The 24,621-nt window shown below is 39.0% G+C and overlaps 1 protein-coding gene across 2 annotated transcripts; it reads left to right on the plus strand.

The window, feature by feature from the left end:
- The first annotated feature begins 17,862 nt into the window (after positions 1–17,862).
- Positions 17,863–23,183, plus strand: LOC113303634. Of its 2 annotated transcripts, XR_003337640.1 has the most exons (12): positions 17,863–17,934; positions 18,194–18,250; positions 18,664–18,720; positions 18,982–19,354; positions 19,942–20,135; positions 20,249–20,350; positions 20,490–20,639; positions 20,750–20,803; positions 20,878–21,314; positions 21,469–21,528; positions 22,313–22,426; positions 22,918–23,183. XR_003337640.1 is itself a non-coding variant. In XM_026552681.1 (5 exons), the coding sequence occupies exons 3-5, from the start codon at positions 18,666–18,668 to the stop codon at positions 19,730–19,732; spliced, it is 462 nt and encodes a 153-aa protein (XP_026408466.1). In that variant the 5' UTR covers positions 17,863–17,934; positions 18,194–18,250; positions 18,664–18,665; the 3' UTR covers positions 19,733–19,883. The 2 variants fall into 2 exon arrangements, 1 of the variants encoding a protein (XP_026408466.1); XM_026552681.1 differs by lacking the exons at positions 19,942–20,135; positions 20,249–20,350; positions 20,490–20,639; ... (3 more) ...; positions 22,313–22,426; positions 22,918–23,183 and adding an exon at positions 19,676–19,883 and having other exon boundaries at positions 18,664–18,697.
- The last annotated feature ends 1,438 nt before the right edge of the window (positions 23,184–24,621 follow it).

The following is a 24,621-nucleotide window of genomic DNA, read 5'->3' on the forward strand; positions in this document are numbered from 1 at the left end:
AGAGATAGAGATACAAAACTCTTTGATATACTTTTTATAGATTGAGTCTAACTGGCTAGTTGATTCTCTTGAAAGTATATTGGATTTTGTCTATTCAGATTGCCAAACGAAATATTGGGTGGTGTTGTTAGACCCCCGGTTTTTCAATTGGTATCAGAGCAGGCAAACAAACTAAGACCTCATAAGTCTGTGTTTGTAGCAATCTGATTTTATGGACAGTGGTGCTATCTCTATAAACGTACCGCCAGTCTTCAATGGCAAGAACTACTTATGGTGAAAAATTGATATGCGATCTTTTCTTCAAGCACGTGATTTTAAAACATGGGTATATGTTGTTAATGGATATGATGCTCCCGTTGTGGTAGTAGGATATGTAAATGTCCCCAATCCTATTGGTGAATATAGCCCTGCTGAGATACTTGCTGCAAAGCAAAATTCTGATGGTTTGAATGCTATTATCCATGCCATTATCCCTGATCTTCAGCACCACGTGACTACGTGCAATAAGTCTAAAGATGCTTGGGATATATTAGAAACCGTATTCGAAGGGAATACCGCTGAGAAAGAAGCAAGGCTTCAATATCTAGCTTCTGACTGGGAAAACCTTCGCATGTCTGATGATGAAACATTTGATGAGTTTAATCACAAAGTGTCTGAAATTGTTAATGCATCTTTTGCATTGGGTAAGACCATTCCTGAAAAGGACATTGTGATGAAAATTCTCAGATCGTTTCCATCTAGATACGACTCTAAGAAACATGCCATTGAAGAAGCAAACGATCTTTCTACACTCTCCAGAAACACTCTTGTTGGAAAGTTAAAGATCTTTGATTATGAACACGCAAGAATAGAGGTGATTTCTTTTAAAGCTACAAACAATTCTGAATCCCCTATGAATAAAACTGGCTCGCCAGATACTAAGGATGTTACTCCACGACAATTTAGAAAATTCTTGAGAGACAGGAAAAAGAGCTTTTCTAAAGTTACAACATCTCCTGATGATGTACAATGCTATACCTGTCGTGTTTTCGGGCATCTTTCTAAATTATGTCCCAGCTGGAGCCGTAAACAATCGTCATATGCAGCAGATTTTCCTACACTTGATGATGGACCTGAATATTATAATCCTCAAAAGCTCATAGGCGAGGTTGCATTAGCTTCTGGAAAAATTCTTTCTGATTCTGACGAAGAAGTGTTCCATGATGATCCAGTAGCCAATAATCTTCTTAAAGAAAGTCATCGGAAACTCTCGGAAGCTGAAAGCACCATCTTCAGTGAGAAAGTTAAATATGACAGACTTCGTAGTAAGAATAAAGACTTGCAAGACCAACTTGATTCTATTGGTGCAAGAGATTATCTCAACGAAATACGAAAGCTTAAAAAAGAAATTGCCGAAAGTTGTGATCGGGAAATTATTCTTCAAGCAAAACTAGTTAACTTGGAAAACATTGAGATGAACTTGTTATTTGATTCAGAACGAGAAGATCTCAAAGTTCAATGTGAATCATCCAAGAATGATCTAGGTATTGCGCTTGAAAAGGTCAAAAGTTTGGAAGAAGAAAACTCGAGTCTAAAAGAGAGTTTGTCTAATAATAGCAGCTCAGATAAATTAACCTCGATATTGGGAGCATGTAGAATTCATCGTGATACAAGAGGATTGGGCTATAAAGGAATAGACGCTCCTAGTATTTGCAAAGAGGTAAAATTTGTCAAAGCTAAAGATTCTTCTAAACCAAAACCTTCCACGGTTGACAAAAGTGAAGTATCTCTACCAACTGCCGATGACGAAAAGAATAAATCCTTCCAAGCTCCAAAGAAAGCACATACACATTCAGGTAATACTAAACATAACTTTTTCCATTATACTAAACATTGTTTTTATTGTGGAAAACCAGGTCACTTGCAGAGGAATTGCAGATTTCTTAAACGAGATAAAAACAGATATGATTCTGTTAGGATGAAAAGATCTGATGTTCCAAACTGGAGAAAAACTGAGTCTCATAATATCAGATCTTTCAGCATTCCCCCAAAGAAGCTTCACGATTATATTGGGGAGAAAAAGAAATACGTTGCTCCAAAAGCTGCTCAGAAATGGGTACCAAAGAAGACCAATAAGGCAACGAGTTCTATTAAGAAGGATCTCCCAGACAAGAGTTCGACAAGGAATAACATCTTAAAAAAGTATGGAACATTTATTGAATGTTTCAAGGAAGTTGTTAAATTCCTAGATTTCATGTTTGATATTGTTTCGAATACTTGTTGTGAGCAAAACCTTGCTCACCTCAACACAACCTGATTGTGTTGAAAGTGCATCCTCACCAAGAAGCCCTACTAAATGCGGTGAGGATTGCAAAAGAATTGGGGCGCACATATTAAGTTGGGAAATTTCTGAATATGTGGAACAATTTATTGTTTCGAGCTGAGTTTATCTTGCTTATATATTCCTCGAAACATGTGTGGTAAGCTTTCGCTTCAATCAAGTTTATCTTCACCTAGTGACGAAAGTCATGAAAGTTTCAACCACCTTGGAAATTGCTCTGACAGGAAAGGTCTGTTGTTCTTCACGACTGAATATCGCCCTCTGAGAATATTTCAATGATTGAAATGAGAGTTTAGATTATATAACCATGTATTCCTTGAACCGAAGTTTTCGAACTTTGTTGATCAAGAGAAATCGGTAGGATTGTGGAATTGGCTTTCCAAGTACGCGAACTGACGGAAGTTCTCGACCGAGAATTTCTGCTGGGATTTCCAAAACTCGTTTTTGTGTTAAGTCCGCGAACTCAGTAGCGAACTGGCGGAAGTTCTCGACCCGAGAATTTCTGCTGAGTTTGGAAAACTCAACCGATTAACTTAAGTTCGCGAACTTGTTTGTGAACTTAAGAGGTTATGATCTAAAGATGATCTCTGAACATGAAACATTAAATTATTAAGGAATGCTTTATGCAAACCGTGGCTATAATGTTCATGAGCCGGTTCTAATCGAATCGTATCATCTTTGATTCAATTGTGTCTTGTGTAGTTACATAAGATCTCATAGCAATTGAGCACTCTCTAACTAGTTCATTTGAGTCAATTGAACTAGTTATGGTGAAGAAGAATATGGTTAATATGGAGGTGATCATATGGCTAGATTACCACATGTATGAGTCTTAATTACCTAAGTTGATTTGTGATTGAAATTCTTAAATATAACAGGTTAGAAGCAGTTATCAAAGCCATGGATGTTGGTTTTTATTATCAAAGAAACTTTTTCATACTCTTATGGTAACCATTCTTGGTGTAAATCCTTGTGGAAAAGTTTATTCTTCCTTCTAAGCATATCAATTCTTGTTTATACAAGTTTGTTCTTAAATCGTACCTCCTTGTAGGGTTTTCTAAAATCCAATAAATCCTTATCTCTGGAATAAGGTCGCTCTTGTTGTTCTTTCGAGAATGACATCAAACGGGGGAGAGTTCTTTTGAACTTGTGCTTAATGGTAATATCTTAAGAGGAGAAGCGGTTGTGGAACATGTAGGGGTTAACTTGTATCTTAATAAACTCCTTGATGAATGTTGTTAGCTTCGGCTATAAGATTGCATCTAAATTAAGTTGATGTGTTGTGTTTCTTTTGTTCATGAAATGTCTCTTGTGGAAATTTCATTATGATCCCATTCTTGTACCTTTGCTAATTTCATTGACAAATAAGGGGAGAAATATTGTAGTTCACACTACAAATACATATGGTTTTCGGATCATTGTGTAAGGGGGAGTGGTTTTCATGATCGAGATGGAGTATTGACAAAGGGGGAGTGATACATATAACCATAGTATTATTGTCAAAGTTGTGGTACAATGAAACTTTTATTCTGTGTAATAATACTATGATAGATCTTCAACAAGTACAGGATGAACACATGAAGAGTTGAAGAACCAAGGAAATCAAGATTGTCATTTTTACTTTTAATAAGTACAAGCCATATGTAAAATGGTTATGTCAAGCTAGTTGTCAATTTTAGGTGCCAAAATGCATTCTTGATTTAGCATACTAAAGATAGTTTCGGACTAGATTAGGTCTAAGAAGGTGAATCGAAGCTATCCTTAAAGGTTGAAGATTGAAGACTACAAGAAGACATCAACAAGTACTTCATCAACAAAGGTATGTGATTGATTTCATTTGGATTCTTATTCAATTCTACCTATCTAATCTATCAACATGTATGTTCACTCTATGGAACAATTCCGATGACGGTAAATGTACATTTATGTATATATACTTGAGTTATTTGAGCCACGACCTTAGTGACAATAACCTTTATCCTTGAAAAGGATCTCATGTTATAGTGAATGAGCCTGCGAATCCAATGAGCCAAGAATCACTCAATTCCGAGTTGTAACGATCAAGTTATGAGTGATTTAAGTTCATTAGCATGAAGCATTCCATGGACCTTGGAGTGGTCCGCGAACTTGGGCCCAGTACATGACTAAAAGGGATTTTTGGTCATGTTGGTGATGTTTCCTTATCTAGGCAAGTTAGCTATTGGTCCAAACACTTTTGATTACCATATTAAAGTGTTTGTGATTCCTGTCTAAGTTAAAATGTGATTTATTCACATAAATATAATTTTTGCTAAATAAGTTATTTATTTAATTATTTTGGCAAGAGTTTTAACTTGGGAAAGACTCACATATTTAGGAGAGTCTTGTAAAAGGAAAATAACTTTTCTTAGCTTCCAAGATATTGTTCATTATAAATAATGAGTTCGTGAGCTTACACGTTTTTTTATCCCTATTGGAAAATTGGCGTAAGCTCTGCAGGTTGTTTTCCACGTCTTCTGTTCTTTGTGAACAAGAGTGAGATAAAAGTCTTTGTATTAGGGATCACAAAGCCAAGTTGGATTTGATCTTCGTGATTAATCATACAACTTGTAATCTAGGTTTTTCACTTCTTGTCTATTCTAAGATTTTCTCTTCTGATATAAAACCATTCAAGAGTTGTTGATTATAACCCCTAGGTTTTGATAGATTTCAGTTTCCGATCGTATACCAACACTTGTTAGTCGAAATCGGAGACTAGAAAGAAAAACTTCTTTTGAGGCATCTCGTAAAAATCCTTGAGAAGTTTTAAACAAGATATTTCTAGATTTATTCTAGTTGTTCTTGTTGTAGATTTGTTAGGGTTTTTCTAACTTGGATATTGGTCTTTGGTACCGTCCGAGTTCACTTACGGAAATCAGGTTCACGGACTCCTTGTGTTTACGTATCCTGATTGTAAGTTAAAACCCTAATCTACAAGATTTCCAAAACCTTGATTTACATCTAAAGGGAAATCAAACCGGTGTTTTGTGCAAACAAAATATCGAATCGTATCAATCGTGTTGTGGTATCTTCTAAAGAGATCCTCTGGTTCTGCTAGAAGATTTGCGTGAAGGATTTCTAAAGAGAATCGGTATTCTGTTAGGAGTTCTACAAGTTGTTGAAGAAGGTATTACATCTAGTCCGAATAGGTAGTAGGAATTTGGTGTAACAACTTATAATCAGTGTGTGTTTATTCTGGACTAGGTCCCAGGGTTTTTCTGCACTTGCAGTTTCCTCGTTAACAAAATTTGGTGTCTGTGTTATTTCTTTTCCGCATTATATTTTATTTATATAATAGAAATATCACAGGTTATACGTTAAGATCAATCAGTTCTTGTATCCGACCTTAGAGTTGTTGAGTGAATTGATTGATACTTGAACACTGGTCTTTGGTACCGTTCAAGTTAATCCTCTTATATTCAATCGGGCTCTTAAATCCCTATTTGCTGATTGCGTATTGAATCAAGAGATAGAGATACAAAACTCTTTGATATACTTTTTATAGATTGAGTCTAACTGTCTAGTTGATTCTCTTGAAAGTATATTGGAGTTTGTTTATTCAGATTGCGAAACGAAATATTGGGTGGTGTTGTTAGACCCCCGGTTTTTCAAACATTAATTGTCATGTCATATCAATATTAAAGGTTCAGCCGGGGAACATAGCACAGAAAAGTATTCAGTGAGTCTTATATTAATGAATAATATAGGCAGGGCGCCGAAATTTACAAAACATCTGACATTGTTGCTACATGCACCATTTTGGGTAAATTTCATGTGAATATATTGAATTGCTCAATAAATGCGCCAGTGAAGAGGTTGAACACTCATCACTATTACATGGCTCTGTCTCTTTGCAGAGTGACAGCATATTAAATGCCAGAAATTTACAACTTTAGCCCTGAACTAAAAACCACCATCAACATTAAGTCCCCTGCTTATCACGTAACAGTGGCATTGTTGAGGGGTAAGCATGAGATGGTGACAGACAAGGATAAAAAATCGAAAGGGCAAGACATGAGAAGATTACCAGGAAAATCCGATTGACCTTTGGAAACAGGCATGAGCAGTCTGCAATCTTTGTGTTGGCGTGCTTCTGTCTTGGCCACAAAGTACTAGTGCCATGTAGTATTGGTGCAGGGATCCTTGAATACAAAGACGAGTGTTGAGTTGGTGTAGCCGTCAATATTATAATGTATTGAGGAAGTATGCATGACAACAAAATAGTGAGTGTTGAGGAATTTGTACATCTCAACACTAAAAGGAGGATTGTTGAGGCAGTATGCCTGACAACAGAGTAGTGAGTGTTGAGGAATTTGCACGTCTCAACACTAAGAGGAAAGATGTGTTAAGGCAGTATGCCTTGCAACACACTAGTGAGTGTTGAGGAATTTGAACGTCTCAACACCAAGAGGAAAAATGTGTTGAGGCAGTTTTTCTGGAAACACTGTGGTGAGTGTTGAGGAATTTGAACGTCTCAACACTAAGAGGAAAAATGTGTTGAGGCAGTTTTCCTGGCAAGACAGTGGTGAATGTTGAGGAATTTGAACGTCTCAACACTAAGAGGAAAAATGTGTTGAGGCAGTTTGCCTGGAAACACAGTAGTGAGTTGTTGATTGTGGCTTTTAGTTTAGGGATAAAATTGTAAAACCCTGCATTTAATAGACCGTCACTCTGCAAAGAGACAGAGCCATGTAAAAGTGATGAGTGTTCTTCACTGACACATTCATTGAGCAACTCAATATTTTCTTATGAAATTTACCCAGAATGGTGCATGTAGCAACAATCCCTGATATTCTGTAAATTTTGGCACCTTGCCTGTATTCACTTAATATAAGTTTCTTTGAATGCTTTTTGTGCTATGTTCCCTGGCTGAACCCTTAATGTTGATATGTCATGACGATTTGTGTTCACTCGCAGCAGAGTAGCACGAATTTCCAAGTATCAAGGATAAGGTATTTGCATAAGGTATTCAATCAGAAAGCAAGTTTCTCTCTGGCAATGAACTTAAAAGAACTATGCGTCAACACATAGAATTCAATCAATTACCCCGGATAACTTGCAAAAGTTAGGGTTTTGCGCCTTGCGCAGTATATCAGACCTTGCTTGTCGAAATTAAGCCTAGGCAAACTAGGTGATTAATCTGCCATGGAATAGTAGGTGCAAAATCTTGCACGGAATCAAAAAACAAGGAGTCGCAGGATAGGAGCAGCAGCAAAGAGAGGCGTGGCCATGCCTTAGGCCAGCCGACGCCATTTGCCACCGGCCACGCCCTATCCTAAACCGTCCCTATTTCCCTCGCCCAATCAGGTCTCCTTAAATGTGGTTGAGCCCATACTTGCCGACCCCATTTCCCATCGACCAATCAAGTCGCTCTAAAGCCGCTACACTTACACCAGAAGTTTGGCCACGCCCATGCTTGGCCGACCCTCTTTTCTGACCAATCAGGTTGCTCTAAACTTGCCACAGTATTAAAAAGGGGAAACTGCGCCAGATAGTCACGAAGCTAATTGGCTTTCCAAAAAAAAACATGCCATGTTGCGATAAGCGTCATGCCAACATGCCACTTTGCGGCAGCATGCCAAAACATGCCACGAGCCATGTGGGACCCAAGAAGCCCTAGGAATGGCGTCATATCATAGCCACCCACGACAATCCTTACTCCTGTGGCCGTTTCCACACCATGGCCTTGCTATAGTTCCCTTGGCCCAGCTATGGCACCGTTTGCACAAAAAGTGTTGCCATGCCGCGTCTGCATGCCACACACACTAATTAGGGTTTCGGCACGCCAAACCCTAAGGCAAAGTTGCTACGCTAACCAATCCAAGTAACGTTCCCCAAAGCATTGGGATTGATGTGGAAACAGGGCCAATGTTGCCGCACCACATTTCTGGTCTAACACCAGTGTGCCAAAATATAGCGGCCATGGCTACGCCAGACGCTACTTGCATCATCGTGCCACTGGCATGCGCCATCTATCTCAGCCACGCCACCGTGTCGCAGCGCACGTGCTAATTAAGGTTTCGATACGCCAAACCCTAGTTTAGCTAAAGTCGACATGCCAACTAGGTTAAGTGATTTCTCCTAAGGCCTTAAGTTTAACTTAGCAACAGGGTCAATGTTACCAGATCCATATTTGGGTCTAACACCAATTTTCCAAAACAGCTGCCACGGCTACGCCACTGGCATGACACTATGTCATGGCTACGCCAGGCACCACTTATACCACAGTGCCACTGGCATGCACAAGCTATACCAGTCATGCCGCAGTGCCAATGGCATATACCAAAACGCCCCTGTGCCATTACCAGGCGCCAACAGAAGGTAGCCATAATCAACGGCTACCCTTCCTCATGAGATGCAATCTCGGACATCCAAGTTTGCCACCGAACTGACGGACTTGTGGAAAGTTTTAGGCGACCAGCCAAGACGTGCCTAATAGCATCACATGCTATTTTACTGCGGCAAGACTCTTGATGTTGACTTGCCGCACGTAGCAAAGTGATACATGTTTTCCACGAAAACACTCGAGACATCAAACATGTCACAAACTGGGGGATACTCATCAGGGTATTGGTCTGGCGGTTTACAGCATGCGGCGTGCAATACGCCCTTTATAAGAAAGTGTCATGAAGTGGGACAATTAGTGGCGGAAAGAAGTAACAGGTGGAAACGAATCCGCTTCCTTCATCATGGAAGCATGGGTTTCTGACGGTTATAAGTTACTCCACTCTTCCATCACCCAATCGTTCCCACTTCCTACGATACCAGGGTACGTTTCAATATGACTTGTATAAATAGGCTTCACCTATTTCCATAAAACAACAAGCTTTGGTCGGCAACAACATAGTATCCAGAAATCACCAAGAACTGATAGCTTTTCACTCTTCAAGCCAGTTCCACTTTCTGATACAAGTCATAAAACAAGCCACATCTTCAGAATCAACCATTCTTGTCTCGACACTCTCTTCGCTTCCCTCCCCAAGAGAAAACCTTCTCCTTCACTTTGTGACCGAAGCAAGCCTGGAGCGGTCATTTCTTGGTTTAAGCCAGGATTGTACAGATTGATCTCTTGAATCAAAAGTACTCCCGTGCAGTGCATTTTTTAGGGTTTAGATTTGTTTCTCATCCATACACCCGAATTTACCAAAACCGGCAGAAATAGTTTTCACCCACGAACATTAGTGTTGAGAAATTTTCACGTCTCAACACTAAGAGGAAAAATGTGTTGAGGCAGTTTGCCTGACAACATAGTAGTGAGTGTTGAGGAATTTTCACGTCTCAACACCAAGAGGAAAAATGTGTTGAGGCAATTTGCCTGGCAACACAATGGTGAGTGTTGAGGAATTTTCACGTCTCAACACTAAGAGGAAAAATATGTTGCGGCAGTTTACCTGGAAACACAGTGGTGAGTGTTGAGGAATTTTCACGTCTCAACACTAAGAGGAAAATATGTTGAGGCAGTTTGCCTGGCAACACAATGGTGAGTGTTGAGGAATTTGAACGTCTCAACACTAAGAGGAAAAATGTGTTGAGAAGTTTGCCTGGCAACACTGTGGTGAGTGTTGAGGAATTTTTCACGTCTCAACACTAAGAGGAAGTATGTGTTGAGGCAGTTTTCCTGGCAATACAGTGGTGAGTGTTGAGGAATTTTCACGTCTCAACACTAAGAGGAAAAATGTATTGAGGAAGTTTGCCCGGCAACACAGTGGTGAGGGTTGAGGAATTTTCACGTCTCAACACTAAGAGGAAAAATGTGTTGAGGCAGTTTGCCTGGCAATACAGTAGTGAGTGTTGAGGAATTTTCACGTCTCAACACTAAGAGGAAAAATGTGTTGAGGCAGTTTGCCTGGCAACGCAATGGTGATTGTTGAGGAATTTGAACGTCTCAACACTAAGAGATTTAAAATTTATTTGATATGCCTAATAGATATAAAACATTTAGTTTAAAGATAGTTACTTAGCTCTGTCTCCGCTAGGCATGTCCTTCACGCATGATTGGGCTTTGGGTGTATCAGGCTCTCCCGTGAGTAAGCAGCGTGACAAAAGTCCCCATGTGTAATTATCCTGAGCTTATTTTCTCGTGGAAGATGTGCTTCCATTGCATTCGCTGGTAAGGCGGTGACTGCGTTTAAACTTCTAAACCTAAAGGAGGCTTCACTCCTCAAGTGTATCTTACTTTAGTTGTACCACCTTGAATCCACGCCTCTGTGATTTGATACAAGATTATTTTACCCTCCTGGATGGGATTCTTGGAACATCACATGGACGAAATATTCTTTGTAGTAGTTGTTGCTATGGTGAAGCTCTGGCTGGTATCAACGAAAGAGCGACAACGGTTCTTGGCAGCAGCTGTGATCAGAAGAGACTTGGATGGTTGCGATCACAATCCTTGACAGAGTGGAGTGGCGGCTAAGGGAACGAACCTTGGAAGGAAAGAGTGGCGGCTTCTGGACAGAACGTTGAAGCGGCTTCTGGAGCGAAACGTTTAAGAGGAGCGGCTTCTGGAGGCGAAACGTTGAAGCGGCTCCTGAAGTGAAACGTTGAAGCAGAGCGGCTTTTGGAGCGAAAAGTTGAAGCGGAGGCTTCTGGAGAGAAACGTTTAAGAGGAGTGGCTTTTGGAGGCAAAACGTTGAAGCGTCTCCTAGAGCGAAACGTTGAAGCGGAGCGGCTTCTGGAGCGAAAATATGAAGCGGAGCGGCTTCTGGAGAGAATATTGAAGCGAAGGCTTCTGGAGAGAACGTTGAAGCGGCTCCTGTAGAAAAGGTCTAAGCGCCAACGCAACACAGTTGAGGGCTGAAAAATATCTCGGCGTTGCACCTTGGAGAAATAGAGAATCTCACACAAATGCTCCATCATAGATTACATGGTTTTGTGAACAGATTCCCCAGAAAGCATTAATGCACAACTCCACAAATTGATGTTCAGTCACATTTGGTTTATGACAATCTAACGCCCGAATTCCGAATCCCTTGACTAATCATTCGAATGTCCTTTTGAGTTGTGCCCATGTCCGTCTGAGCCTTAGCAAGAACTTCTTGTCTTTCCATCAAATCAGCAATGGTAATAAGGGGTTGGCTTCTTCTGGCCTCTCCGGTCTCTCGTCCTGATGGTGGAGTGACAACAGCTTTGGTGACAACTGGGAGTGTCACACTTGAAGAAACAATGGGGGTGGAGGCAGCGGCTCTGGCTCTGGCGATCGAAGGTGTAACGCCTGAGGGAACGTTTCCTACGTCGTTGGTGTTGGTGGTAGAGTTTGCGGCGCCTCGGGTGTTGATAATGCTGACATGTGGTACATTGATGTCACTGGAAGGAAATCAAGGGCGTTTTCAGCGCCGGTGGCATCAGGGTTTATTGCTGACCCGGACCTGAGCTCTACCCTCTTGAAATTGGGTTTGAAAATTGAAATTGGAAATTGGTATTGCAACCGAGAGATTAATATCCCACTGTGGTCGCCAATTGTTTGTGGGTAAAAACTGTTTCTGCTGGTTTTGGTAAATTTGGGTGTGTAGATGAGGAAAAAATCTAAACCTAAAACAAATGCACTGCACGGGAGTACTTTAGATTCGAGAGATCAATCTGTACAATCCTAGCCTAAACCAAGAAATGGTCGTCCAGCTTCGGTCACAAAGTGAAGGAAAAGGGTTGGTCTTAAGGAGGGGAGTGAAGAAGGTGTTGAGACTAGACTTAAATCTGAAGTTGTGCTATTTTATGACTTATATCAGAATTTGGAACTGGCTTGCGGAATGAAAGCTATCAGTTCTTTGGTATTTTCTGGATACTGTGTTGTTGTCTTAACCAAAACTTGTTGTTTTGTTGAAATAGGTAAAACCTATTTATACAAGTCATATTGAAAGCACCCTGATCTCGTAGAAAGTGGGAGTGATTGAGTAATGGAGAAGTGGGGTCATGTGTAAATTCCAGAGACCACGTTCCCACTATAAAGGAAACTGGTTAGTTTACACCCACCACTTCTTGCCGCCACTAACTGCCCTGCGTTCTGACACTTTGTTATAATGGGCGTATTGCACGTCGCATGCTGTAAAAAAGACGCGATAGTAGCCGCTTCTAGATGCAAGTTTCAACTGTGAAAAATGTTTGTTATTTATAAGACAAAAGTAACCTCTAAGGTTTCGGATTTCTTGTAAAGCAAGTTTTTTGTTTCCAATAAAACAATAAAACATGGAGAAGGAATTCTCCCAAAAACAAATACCAAAAGAATACTTAGTGAAACAATTTTCAAAAATAAATAATAAAAATATTTTCGGCAAAAAATAGATCTTGGTTGATACACGCACAAGCCCAAGTCAAGTGTTCCACAAGCGCCCAAGCCCAATGCAAGGATTAACCCAAGCATTATTTGCCCACTCATGCCTACCCATGCTAGCCATAATAAAACAATTATATAGTGAAGTTTTTTTATAGTTTTACCTAATGTCGGACTAAGTGTTCCATTTCATTCACTCAAAACGTGAACAAGTATCCTCAGACTCTTAGGTCGTTAGATCAAACAATTCAAACCTTACCAAGACCAAAAACCTTTTTATTGAACTCATTCTCTCTAATAGTTTCTACTTGAAACTTAGCTATTGCATCAACGCATACATTCTTAGTTTTAGGAACACATATATAAACACTTCCATTTAGTACATCATTGAAGGAAATATAAACATCCAAGAACTACACTAGCGGCACCGCACTCAAGATTATAAGTAGAAAGTTTTCTGAAAGATGTTGAACTTAGTAGAAGGTGGAAACAAGAAGCAACATTATAGGTGAATTTAGAGCATCTCCAACGGCCCACAAAAGTTTTATGTAAATCTTTTTATTCTAAATTCCATACCAACGGGAGTATGGATATGTATATGGTTGATAAATTTTTATAAAGACAATTGAAACACAAAAAAGAGTTTTGAAAACTAAAAAAACGTATAGTTGATGACATGGCTATGGATGAGAGTCTCTAAAAATATATACTCACATCCAAACTCAAATTTCCATATCATACAAAATTTTAACTATCCAACTGTTTGTCTAGATGAGAAAGAAATCTAAACCTAAAACAAATGCACTGCACGGGAGTACTTTAGATTCGAGAGATCAATCTGTACAATCCTGGCCTAAACCAAAAAATGGACGTTCCAGTCTTGCTTCGGTCATAAAGTGAAGGAGAAGGGTTGGTCTTAGGGAGGGAAGCGAAGAAGGTATTGAGACCAGAATGGTTAATTCTGAAGGTGTGGCTATTTTATGACTTATATCAGAATTTAGAACTGGCTTGGGGAATGAAAGCTATCAGTTCTTTGGTATTTTCTGGATATTGTGTTGTTGTCTTAACCAAAACTTGTTGTTTTGTTGAAATAGGTAAAACCTATTTATACACGTCATATTGAACGCACCCTGATCTCGTAGAAAGTGGGAGAGATTGAGTGATGGAGAAGTGGGGTCATGTGTAAATGCCAGAGACCACGCTCCCATTATGAAGGAAATTGGTTAAATTACACCCACTACTTCTTGTCGCCACTAACTTCCCTGCTTTCTGACACTTTTTTATAATGAGCGTGTTGCACGCCGCACGCTGTAAACTGTCAGACCAATACCCTGATGAGCATCCCCCATTTTGTGACATATTTGATGTCTCGAGCATTTTCGTGGAAAATGTGTAGCAGATTGTTGAACGAGTCATCTATGTAAGACTTAGATATTCTGATTAATTGTATGCCAACTAAGTAGCAGATAGCCATGTGTGGCAAGTCAAAGTCAAGAGACCTGCTGCAGGAAAATAGCACGTGATGCTATTAGGCTTGTCTTGGCTGGTCGCCTAAAACTTGTCGCAGGCCTGTCAATTTTGTGGCAAATTTGGACGGCTGGGATTGTGGCCTGTGAGAAAGGGTGGCCGCTGATTATGGCCACATTCCATTGGCATCTGATAATAGCAAAGTGGCATCATTGGTATATGCCGACGGTATGATGGCATATTTAACACATGCCAGTGGCATAGTGGCGCCTGGCGTAGCCGTGGCATCTATTTTGGCATATTGGTGTTAGACCCAAATATGGCTCCGGCAACATTGGCTCTTGTTGCTATATCAATCTTCAGACCTTAGGAGAATTTATTGACTTGGTTGGCGTGGAAACTTTAGCTAAATTAGGATTTGACATATCAAAACCCTAATTAGCGCGTGTGGCATGTTTGGCATGCCATTAACATGCGGAGCGGGATGGCACGTTTGGCATGCCATTGGAATGTTGGCGCGGTTTTGGAAAGCCAATTTGGCATTGTGACCATCTGACACAATTTTGCCTCTTTTAGGACTGTGGCAGGTTTAGAGCAACCTGATTGGTCGATAAAAGAGGGTCTGCCAAGCATGGGCGTGGCCACGCTTCTAGTGTGCGTGTGGAGGATTTAAAGCGACCTGATTGGTCGATGGAAAAAAAAAGAGGGTCGGTCAAGCAGCATGGGGCGTGGCCATAGACAAGTGGCGCGCCGGCTGGCTTATGGCACAGCCACACCGCCCTTTGCTGCTGCTCCTTTTTTCCGCGGCTCCTCTTTTTTATTCCTTATTTTTTGATTTTGGGTAGGATTTTGAACCTACTAATCCATAGAGGATCAATTTCTAGCTTGCCTAGGTTTAGTCTCGACCAGCAAGGTTTGATATACTGCGCGGGTCGCAAAACCCTAATTTTGCAAATTAATTGGGTTAGGATATTTTCATGAGTTATCACAAAATTGATTGAACTCTGCATAGAGTTCTTTAAATTTATTTCCGGAGAGCCGTATGCTTTCCTGTTGAGGTCATTTACGCAAAGATTTTAACCTCGATACTTCGGGAAATTCATGCTACTCTGCTGCGAGTGAACATTGATTGTCATGTCATCTCAATATTAAGGGTTCAGCCGGGGAACATAGCACAGAAAAGTATTCAGTGAGTCTTATATTAATGAATAATATAGGCAGGGCGCCGAAATTTACAAAACATCTGGCATTGTTGCTACATGCACCATTCTGGGTAAATTTCATGTGAATATATTGAATTGCTCAATAAATGCGCCGATGAAGAGGTTGAACACTCATCACTATTACATGCCTTTGTCTCTTTGCAGAGTGACAGCATATTAAATGCGGGAAATGTACAACTTTAGCCCTGAACTAAAAACCACCATCAACACCAACCACCACTAGAGAGATTTTTTATGGAGAAAATCTCTAAAATCCTAGGTGGCGTCGTTTTTTTTAGATACTCAAATTCCGTCGGAGATGCTCTTATGTATGGAATTTCGAAGATGAAATTCATGAAACTAAAATTTTTATTGAAGGTGTCGGAGTTGCTGAAATTCATGTTTCCTTCGATATTTGTAAATATATAGACTTTAAAATAAATCAGTTTATTGTGTTAGTTAGGCTAAGTCTTATGGGGTGCTAATCTAGCAGCTAGATTGGCAATCCACGTCAGCTAGGACAACCACCTAAGTCTTATGGGAGTGATAATCTAGTAGCTAGATTAGCAGTCCACGTTAGCTGGGACCACCGCCCAGCGCTGAACGGTTCAGCGCTTTAAATCTCATCCGTCAGATCAAAAATAAATCTCCCAGCGTTGAACCATTCCGCGAAAAGTTAGTTTTCCCATCATTGAATGATTAGCGTAACTATCTAGCTGCTAGTTCACCTACGAGAAACTGCTAGGAGAGAACTAGTGTTAACAAATAGACAACATTTTTTTTTTTGAATTGCAACACATTTCTGCTAATCTAGGAGCTCAATCTAGCCTATAAGACTTAGTCTTAAACAAATCGAAAAAGTAATGATGTCAGCCAATCAGAATCCATCTTTAGCAACAAAAAAAACATGTAAAGGCTAAAATCGCGAAAATGCATAGATTACTATGGTAGTTAGAACTTATTTAACTGAATATTTGAGTTATATAACAGTGGAACCAGGGAACGACGGTAGTGGGCATCAGGAGCAGGACAACAAGCTAAGGAGCAATACAAAATTCGGATATCGACAGCAAAACCGCTATACTCGATGAATAGAAGATTACAAAGGCACTATTAAAGGCCAACCCATGAAACGGTATACGAATTTCCGATTACTGGAACTAAATGTAGTTGGGATTAAGTGTGGGGGTGAGCTCTATCAAACAATAGCTTTTCCATTATGTATTATTTTATGTCAACATCTCTGTGAAGCTATTATTTGCAATATACATCCTTTTCTGTGTAATCCCCAAATTTGCAAATTGTTAATGTGAAGTTAACCAGAAAATCAAGTTAATGATCTAAATTAAACGCTCAATTAGGAATCAATCCATTGGTTTTGTATTTCTATTCATTTTGTGTTTTTAGGTTTTATAGTTTGAATATCATCATTTGCATTCTCATCTTTAGTGTTACAAGGTTCTTAATCTATAAACAAAATTCCGACAAAAAAAATTCTTGTTAGGATTTTTTTGTTTTGGATGATTTCTTTTTTGTTATCATTGTAGGCTCTACAGACTTTGTTAAGAGTCGGAGTTTAATGTTTGAACCCAATTAAGAAACACAGTCTCATCTATCTTCACCATGAATAAAATCTGGATTCGGAGTTTGTTTGGTTGAAGCTATATGCATGCAAAGTTAAGTTTAGCATTTTTTTTGAACTTTTTCAGCTTGCACGTATATCACTCCAAAGGTCATATTTCCTAGACCGAAACTCGAAACACCAATTCGTTTCACCACATTAGATTAAAGACATAGGCGGACATTTTTCGTGGAGGATGTTTTGTTAGACTCCGCATCAAGTTGTACAATTTTCGAGGTTAAGTTATTGTCACGTCAAATATCAGGATTTTCAGTTTTGAAATTGAAAACAATGTTAGATTTAAGTGTGGTGGGTCAGGTTGTTAAAATCCTACTGTTTGAGGGTAAAAACTGATTCTGCTGTTTTTGGTAAATTTGGGTGTGTTGATGAGAAACGAATTCAAACCCTAAACAATGCATTGCACGGGAGTACTTTTAGATTCAAGAGATCAATCTGTAAGACTCTGGCCTAAACCAAGAAATGGCCGTTCCAGATTCAATTCGGTCACAAAGTGAAGGAGAAGGGGTTGATCTTAGGGAAGGAAGCGAAGAAGGTGTTTGAGATCAGAATGTTGAATTATGAAGGTATGGTTGTTTATGACTTGTATCAGAATGTGGAACTGGCTTGCAGAATGTAAGCTATCAGTTCTTGATGTATTACGGATACTTGTGTTCATAACACTTGTCTTGTTCGTTTGAATAGGTTGAAAAACCTATTTATCACTACACCATTTTAAGAGATTAGTAACTCATATTAGCAACGGTTTAGGTTGCGAATTTTTCGCAACCTGGGGTTGTCGTCGCTAATTTTGCAACAGGAAATTGCTTCGTGCTCAAGCATGCGAAATGCGCGTGTGGTCGGGAACACTAGGACTAATTTTTACGCCCAAGTCAAATTTGGGTCAATCCTTCTTGTTCTTCTTTCCACCCTTTATCGATTTTTCCTCCTCATATTTTCTCCGCCTTCATCTCTTCACAGAACTGCAGCTGAAGAACTTCATCTCTTTCATTTCTTTCAATCTAAAACCACTGGAATCAACCAGGTTTTAAGTTTCTTCCATATTTTTCCTTCGCATAATCGTTTCGTTTCAGTTTATAGGTTTAGAGATTTTGCGATTCTAGAGATTTCGATTTCTAGGGTTTCAGCTGTGAATCAATTTTTTTCATTTTAGTTTATCGATTATAGGGTTTCATCTTTGAATCTGATATTTTCGATTTCAGGGATTTTGATTTCAGTTTATCAATTTTAGAGTTTCATATGTGAATCTAATATGATTTTATCTTTTCCATGAGTTTGTCAAGGTTGAAGAATTGAAATACTTTGAAGAAAGAACTCTGAAGAACTGAAGAACATTGAAGGTATAATTTCTAATCTGAAGAACATTTTAGGGTTTGTCAAGGTTTGATATATTGGTTTATGTTAAGTTGTTTTAGGTATTTTGATCTATTTCAGTTTAGGGTTTAATTTCTATTTTTGAAAACTGCTAGTGATCAACCTACACAGTTCTTTTTTTATCTTGATAGTCAAATTGCAGAAATTTAAAATTGGCAAATTGCCTTGCTTATCTTTATCTATTAGCCATCTAGAGACCTCAGCGATTCAACATTAAAGTAAAGGTACTTGTAACTTCGAAATATAAACTGGTGCTTATAGGGTTTTATGTGAAAAATTGGGAAGGACATAAAAAGTAGCACAAGGGATATCAAATAGGCTGATACAATCATTCTCCCTTTGTCTGATGTTAAAAAATTCCATTTTGCTTATTGTATAGGGATGAGCAGGTGGTTTCTTGGGTACGGTTATGGGTATGCAATGTCCTCGTCAACAGGTGCAAGATTCTGATTGTGAAGTTAATTTATAATGAGTTAATTTTGGTGGATTGCATTGGTTTCAACCAGATTTAGTAATTATTCTATGCTAGTAGTAATTAGCTTTCAAATCAAAACCATATTTTGAATCCCATTATTTTTTAGATGTTTCCTATTAACGGAGATAGGTTTAGTTGGGCCATGTCCAAGTCAATTATGATGGACTATTACAGTTGTCTTTTCTCTCACATTGTCTTCTTTGTTTTCTTTTTCTAAACCAGCTTCATGATTGGCTTGGTGGTGCCTTTGGAAGTGATTCTTGTTAATGGTGTGACTGAAATCTTGAATACATTGCTCCCGCTGATTTATCAACAAGTTCGTCAGGCATGGGATGTTAAAGATGACCTAAGGAAGCTTGGGAAAAGCTTGGAGTCAATTCAAGCTTTGGTTTCTGATACCGAGGAGAAACAAATAACTGATGCTACTGTCAGACTTTGGTTGAGAAGGCTAACTACATCAGTTGTAGATGATTCTGAACTTATTGGCAGGGAGGATGCAGTATCAGACATCATAAAGATGATGACTGTCAAACGGTTTCCTTCAGCAGTTGGCATACCAGCACAAGTCGATAGAAACACACTTCGAAATAAAAATGTAGGTATGCATATCCGACAAATTTGATGTTTATAGGATCTTTAAAGAAATTATAGAGTCCATTACTGGTGTTTCATGTGGAGATATATCAAATGTGGATGTGCTGGTGTTTCATGTCGAGATCCATGATTTTATCGTTAACCTCGCCAATTTGCAGACATTGGATCTCTACGGGTGCAATGAGTTTGAAGCCTTACCTGAAAATATTGGGTTGTTAAAGCATCTGAGATACCTTAACCTTTCATCTTCATCAGTTACAAAAATACCTGATTCCATCGCTTGCATCAGCAATTTAATGACGTTGAATTTTGTGAGTTGTAGGAAATTAAGTGCCTTATCTGCTGTTTATATGTTTGTTTTGGACTTTCCCGACTATGAAATCAAATACTGGACATCCATGATCAGGTTAGGGGACTTAGTGGTTTTGGTCATGACTGGTTTCTTTCTTTCATGTGTTGTGTTCTGTGGGCTAGAGCAAACCTAAGCTAAGGCTTGAATTCCATCATGCAACTTACTGTCTTTTGTTGTTGTTGTTGTTGATGTGCATTGAAATGTAAGTAACTTATTAGAAACCAATTATATTTCAGGTACACGTAGTCTAACTAACGTGGCGTGGTTCAAGTGTTTGCTAGCTACAAAACCAAATGCAGGCTCAGTTTTTCATGCTCTAAACTTACTAATTTCATTGATTTGAATGACAATAATAATTTTTCGTTGGAATTTTGCAGTTTCTAATATTTCTTGGGAGGAGACCTTACTGACTGAAGGTGTTAGTGGTACTGTATGTATCCCTCATCAAGTCATCATTCTAATCTTTTCACAATCTGTTTCCACTTTATGCCTTGTAATTCTTAGACGTATGAGAATTTCTCCGTCTACCCTTGTCTGCTGCAGATGAAGGTTTCATTGGTGTTTCTTTCGGATTATTACAAAATTCTTCAGGGGCATCCCCTTATAGATGTAGGTGCTCTGCTTCTTTACATTGGCTGCTACTAGGTATACTATATTGATTTCGTTATGATATTCTGGCATATCCTAGTTCTTCTAAAATAGAGAAATTACCCTGCATACTTTCAGAGTAGTACCAATTGTATCCCATAATTTGTTAATCACACAAACTTTAATTTTTTTACAGATATCTTTTGCACCAATTAGTTGGCTAATGGTATCCGAGATCTTCCCCATTCGTACATGAGAACGTCATGGGATTCATCAATATAGTCTTGTTGTTCTAAAAAATTTTGGTGCAAATGTTCTTGTATTTTTTGCTCCTTGCTCCCTAAAGGTATGGATGCGATTTTATTGAAATCTTAGTCTTCTTATATTATAGCTGGACTTGAAAAACTATTTGTCGCGGAACTGAATGTCCCACTGTTTGTCGGAATTGCTTTGAAGTTTCTGAGAATCCATTTGCTCCCATCAAGATTAGAGTTCATGAAACAATTAAAGGTATGGAGTTTAACTTGAGTTTGAGTTAGATTGTTGAATAAAATGACTTAATTTGGATATGATGTGGTTTTTAGGTGGGTGCTAAAAGAGATGATTTATCATCAGAAGAGGTTATCCAGCCTTTAGTTTCTGATGGAGGAGCTGCTGCAGTTCATCAAGATGAAGTTATTTCACGAAATCTTGAGTTTCTAGTGTAAATCAACCCATTTCTTCATTTTTGTACATGAGTTGAGGTTTGAGGTTCATATTCATTGAAGTGGGTGTGAGAGTGTGTGCCATGTATTTTGTAGTGCGAATTGCATAGAGTATTTGCTACTGCTTCCTATAGATTTGAAGTTTACCATTTACTTATTTGAATCATGCTTTCTTTTCTGGATTCTAAGAGGAGACTAAGTTTTATCTTCCGAGTGATGACCAGGTAATGTTTCCAGGTTCTTATTGCCAGCTCTTGGCGTTTTAACTTTTTGGGTATGATATTGGTGCCATTTCAGGAGCTGCTATCACTTTGCAGGTATACTGTTTTTCCTTTTGATCGGATGCTATTGCATTTTGGTCTACAACACTTTGTTTATACTGTTGATATGGACCTCATGAATTTTCACTTGAGAGACAGTATGTATACTATATAATGCATCTTATTTTTCTGATATTTGACCACTAAACAGTCGCCAAAGCTTAGTGGGACAACGTGGTTCAATATGTCTTCCATACAACTTGGTCTCGTGGTAAGTCTTACAACTGATTTCTTTTACCATCTCCTAGTTTACTGAATTATCCCTAAACTGTAGTTTAATTAAGATCGTCTTTTGTTTATTACTTTATTGTCCAACAGGTAAGTGGTTACATTGAGTTTGGCTGAGCGTTTAGGATATGCCACTGAGAAAGTTGTCTTTTTCTTGTGGGACTTGTAAATGTGCTTTTTTATCGTGTTGTGTGTCTGCATTGTCCTTGCTTCTACTTGTTTCTCAGGTGTGAGTGGATGAATTGAAATCTGCATTAGGTTTATGAACATTAACGGTGGCAGATTTACAATTATGCTATCTGCTCTCTAAGATAGCATTTTTGGATGGTATACAGAACTAAGATGTCAAAATCCACACTGCTAACAAGGTCAATGATCTTAATTACACTAGTAGTCTGCAGCTGCGACTATCTGAACACAACCCAATTAGGTCAGTCGTGGTTAAGGACAGATTGGAAACATAAATCATGCTTAATTGTGTCTCATTTTCACTAAATTTTGGTTCGGGTTTTCTTATTGTTTTCCATTAATGTTGAGTTATAGATTTAAACACTTCTTTCTCTTGGTTTTGGTAGTTTTTTGGGTGTAAAGGTTTCATTATCTAGGTCTACTCTGGTATTGGATTTAATGGTCACTCTATCTATCGCAAGTTGAATTTATTATGTGGGTTCTGAATATAAATCAACATCTGTGTTACATTCCAACTTTTTGCCCAATATTGTGAATGTGTGAATTACTTTGATAGCAAATTACTTGGCTTTTTTTAGTGGATTGTGAACTCTCTACGGTTGAGCAGACTCATTCATAGAAGCTTCTCTATGGTTATGACCGTGTGAATGATGATAAAGATGTTTCCAACATCGAGGCCAAGATGACTGATGGTATGTCGTATATCTTAAATTATTTAGTAGTTCACCAGTTCTTAGTTTCGTTTTTAGTATAGTCAAGACTCAAGATTTTGGTGAATGTTTTGTACTAAATAGAACAAGAACAGTTTTAGGGGATAGTTTTGTGTATTATGCTTACAAGATGCTAGTGCATACCTAAAAAGATATCACAGAATCCAGCGTAATTTAGGATTTGGCCGACTTCAGAGGGATTACAAGATGATCCCAAATTCGGGTGCAAATTCAATGTTTTTACAGAACACCAATTATATGTGCAAGCTTTTGATCTATCATTGTTTTAACTTTGGTCATTGGAAGAAGGATTAGAGACAATGGAAACTTATCCAGTTCCCCATATTCATCATTTCCACAGATTTTGACTGCTTGTACTTGCACAAGATATTATTTCTTTATCAGTTTTTGACTCGATCTTTATAAGCATATTGGTTATCTGATTGGAAGAATTTGTGATGCTTTGTTTGCAGGTTGATTGAATGATGATATGTTATGAGATCAAAAATTAAGGTTGGAGAACAAAACAGCAGCCATTAGGTCCCTTAGCAGGTGCAAGATTTGTAACTTTATGTAGTATCTCCTTATAGTGATTTAAGTTAGAAGAACTTAGGAATTTCGTAACTTTCCATGAACTGAACTTAGGAACCAAGTATGTTTCTAATATGTACACTAGTTTGTTGTGATACTTATAAATTATAATACATTTGTATCAAATACGCATACTTTTTGTTAAAACCAATTGAAGAATCCATTTTCATAATATGATACAGTTTTATATGTTGAATGAATGTATGTATATCTGTGAAAATGATGAATATGGGGAACTGGGTAACAGCAGGGGGGAAATGTGGAGGGAAATGGATTTTGACCAGGTCAATGAAGACTTGACCTTTTTTTTATGTTGCAAAATATTAGCAACGTCTTTAATTTGTTGCTACATTAGAACCAGAACCAACAACATTTTAGTTCCGGGTAGGGGTATTCCTGTAATTAGAAACAGCTTAGCAACGGCAGACCTTTGTTGCGAATAAATAGCGTCGCAACGGCTCAGTACGTTGCGAATCTCAGTTGCTGACCAAGAGTTGCAACGGAGCATATGCCGTTGCGAAAAAATGCAACACCGTGTTTTGCAACGTGTATCTACCGTTGGGATCCCAGTTGCTAATCCCTAAAAATGGTGTAGTGTATACAAGTCATGTTCGAGCACACTCTGATCTCGTAGGAAGTGGAGGTGATTATGCAAATGAAGGAGTGGAATTGTGTAAAGAGTGGTGATCACCACGTTTCCACTACGAGGGGGAACTAGCACGCTTTTACCCACTATCTCATTGCTATTAACCGTCCGTTCTTTCCTAACACGTTCTCGAAATGGGCGCGTTGCACGCCGTATGCTGTAAACCGCCAGAACATACCCCAGTGAGCATCCCCCAATTTGTGACATGTTTGATATCTCGAGTAAGTGGGTCGAGTCGTGGGACTCGTCACTGAAATCAGCACAGAGTGCTTTTAGGTCAAATAATAAATTATTTGTAAAACTGATATTTATAAAGCATTACTTATAATCGATGTATGTAAAGCATCGCAGTTTTTGATCTTGTCTAAATTAGTCGCGAGTCGATCATCTTAAAAGAAGAGCACAACCGGACACCTTTTGGCGATCATTTGGTAGCTCTAGGGATGAGCTACTGCTTGGTCGATCACTTCCTGTAGGCGAGTGGCGGATGGTAGCCATTCTAAAATCCTACCGGTTGATCTAAATTAGATCCGGATCGTTCAAATCGGTTGGCCAAGTTTAGTGGTCGAGACGATTTGCGGCAGTTAGTGACTGCTGTTGAAGCTGCGCAAAGGGCCATCTTTGGGAAATCGTCTGGGACCGCACGGGCGAGCCGTAGCTCAGTCGATCGCTCCTTGCAGGATGGGGGTGGTCGGTGATCATTGAGGTACCTCATTGATCGCCTGATATTTGATCCAAGCCGTCCGGCCAAGCTAGCGAAGTTGGACGGACGAGATAGTTTTTGCGGCAGATGTTTGCTGTCGTTGATTTAGGGTTTGGAAACCGTGCGTCCAACCCTAGTTTGGTTAAACGAACCAAAGTTCTGAGTGCTAATTTGAATAGGACAATTGGCCATGTGTGAAGATGAGCCTCCAGTGAGTATGCTGACATCTCCTGGGCC

Source organism: Papaver somniferum, chromosome 1 (assembly GCF_003573695.1).
Source record: "Papaver somniferum cultivar HN1 chromosome 1, ASM357369v1, whole genome shotgun sequence".
In the NCBI taxonomy this organism is placed as follows: domain Eukaryota; kingdom Viridiplantae; phylum Streptophyta; class Magnoliopsida; order Ranunculales; family Papaveraceae; genus Papaver; species Papaver somniferum.

Coding starts and splice junctions, on each gene's coding strand:
- LOC113303634 (XM_026552681.1), top strand. CDS start 18,666: ATGAGCAGGTGGTTTCTTGGGTACGGTTATGG. Junction 18,698..18,981: donor TTTCTTGGGTACGGTTATGG/GTATGCAATGTC, acceptor TTTCTAAACCAG/CTTCATGATTGGCTTGGTGG. Junction 19,355..19,675: donor ACACACTTCGAAATAAAAAT/GTAGGTATGCAT, acceptor TGTGAGTTGTAG/GAAATTAAGTGCCTTATCTG.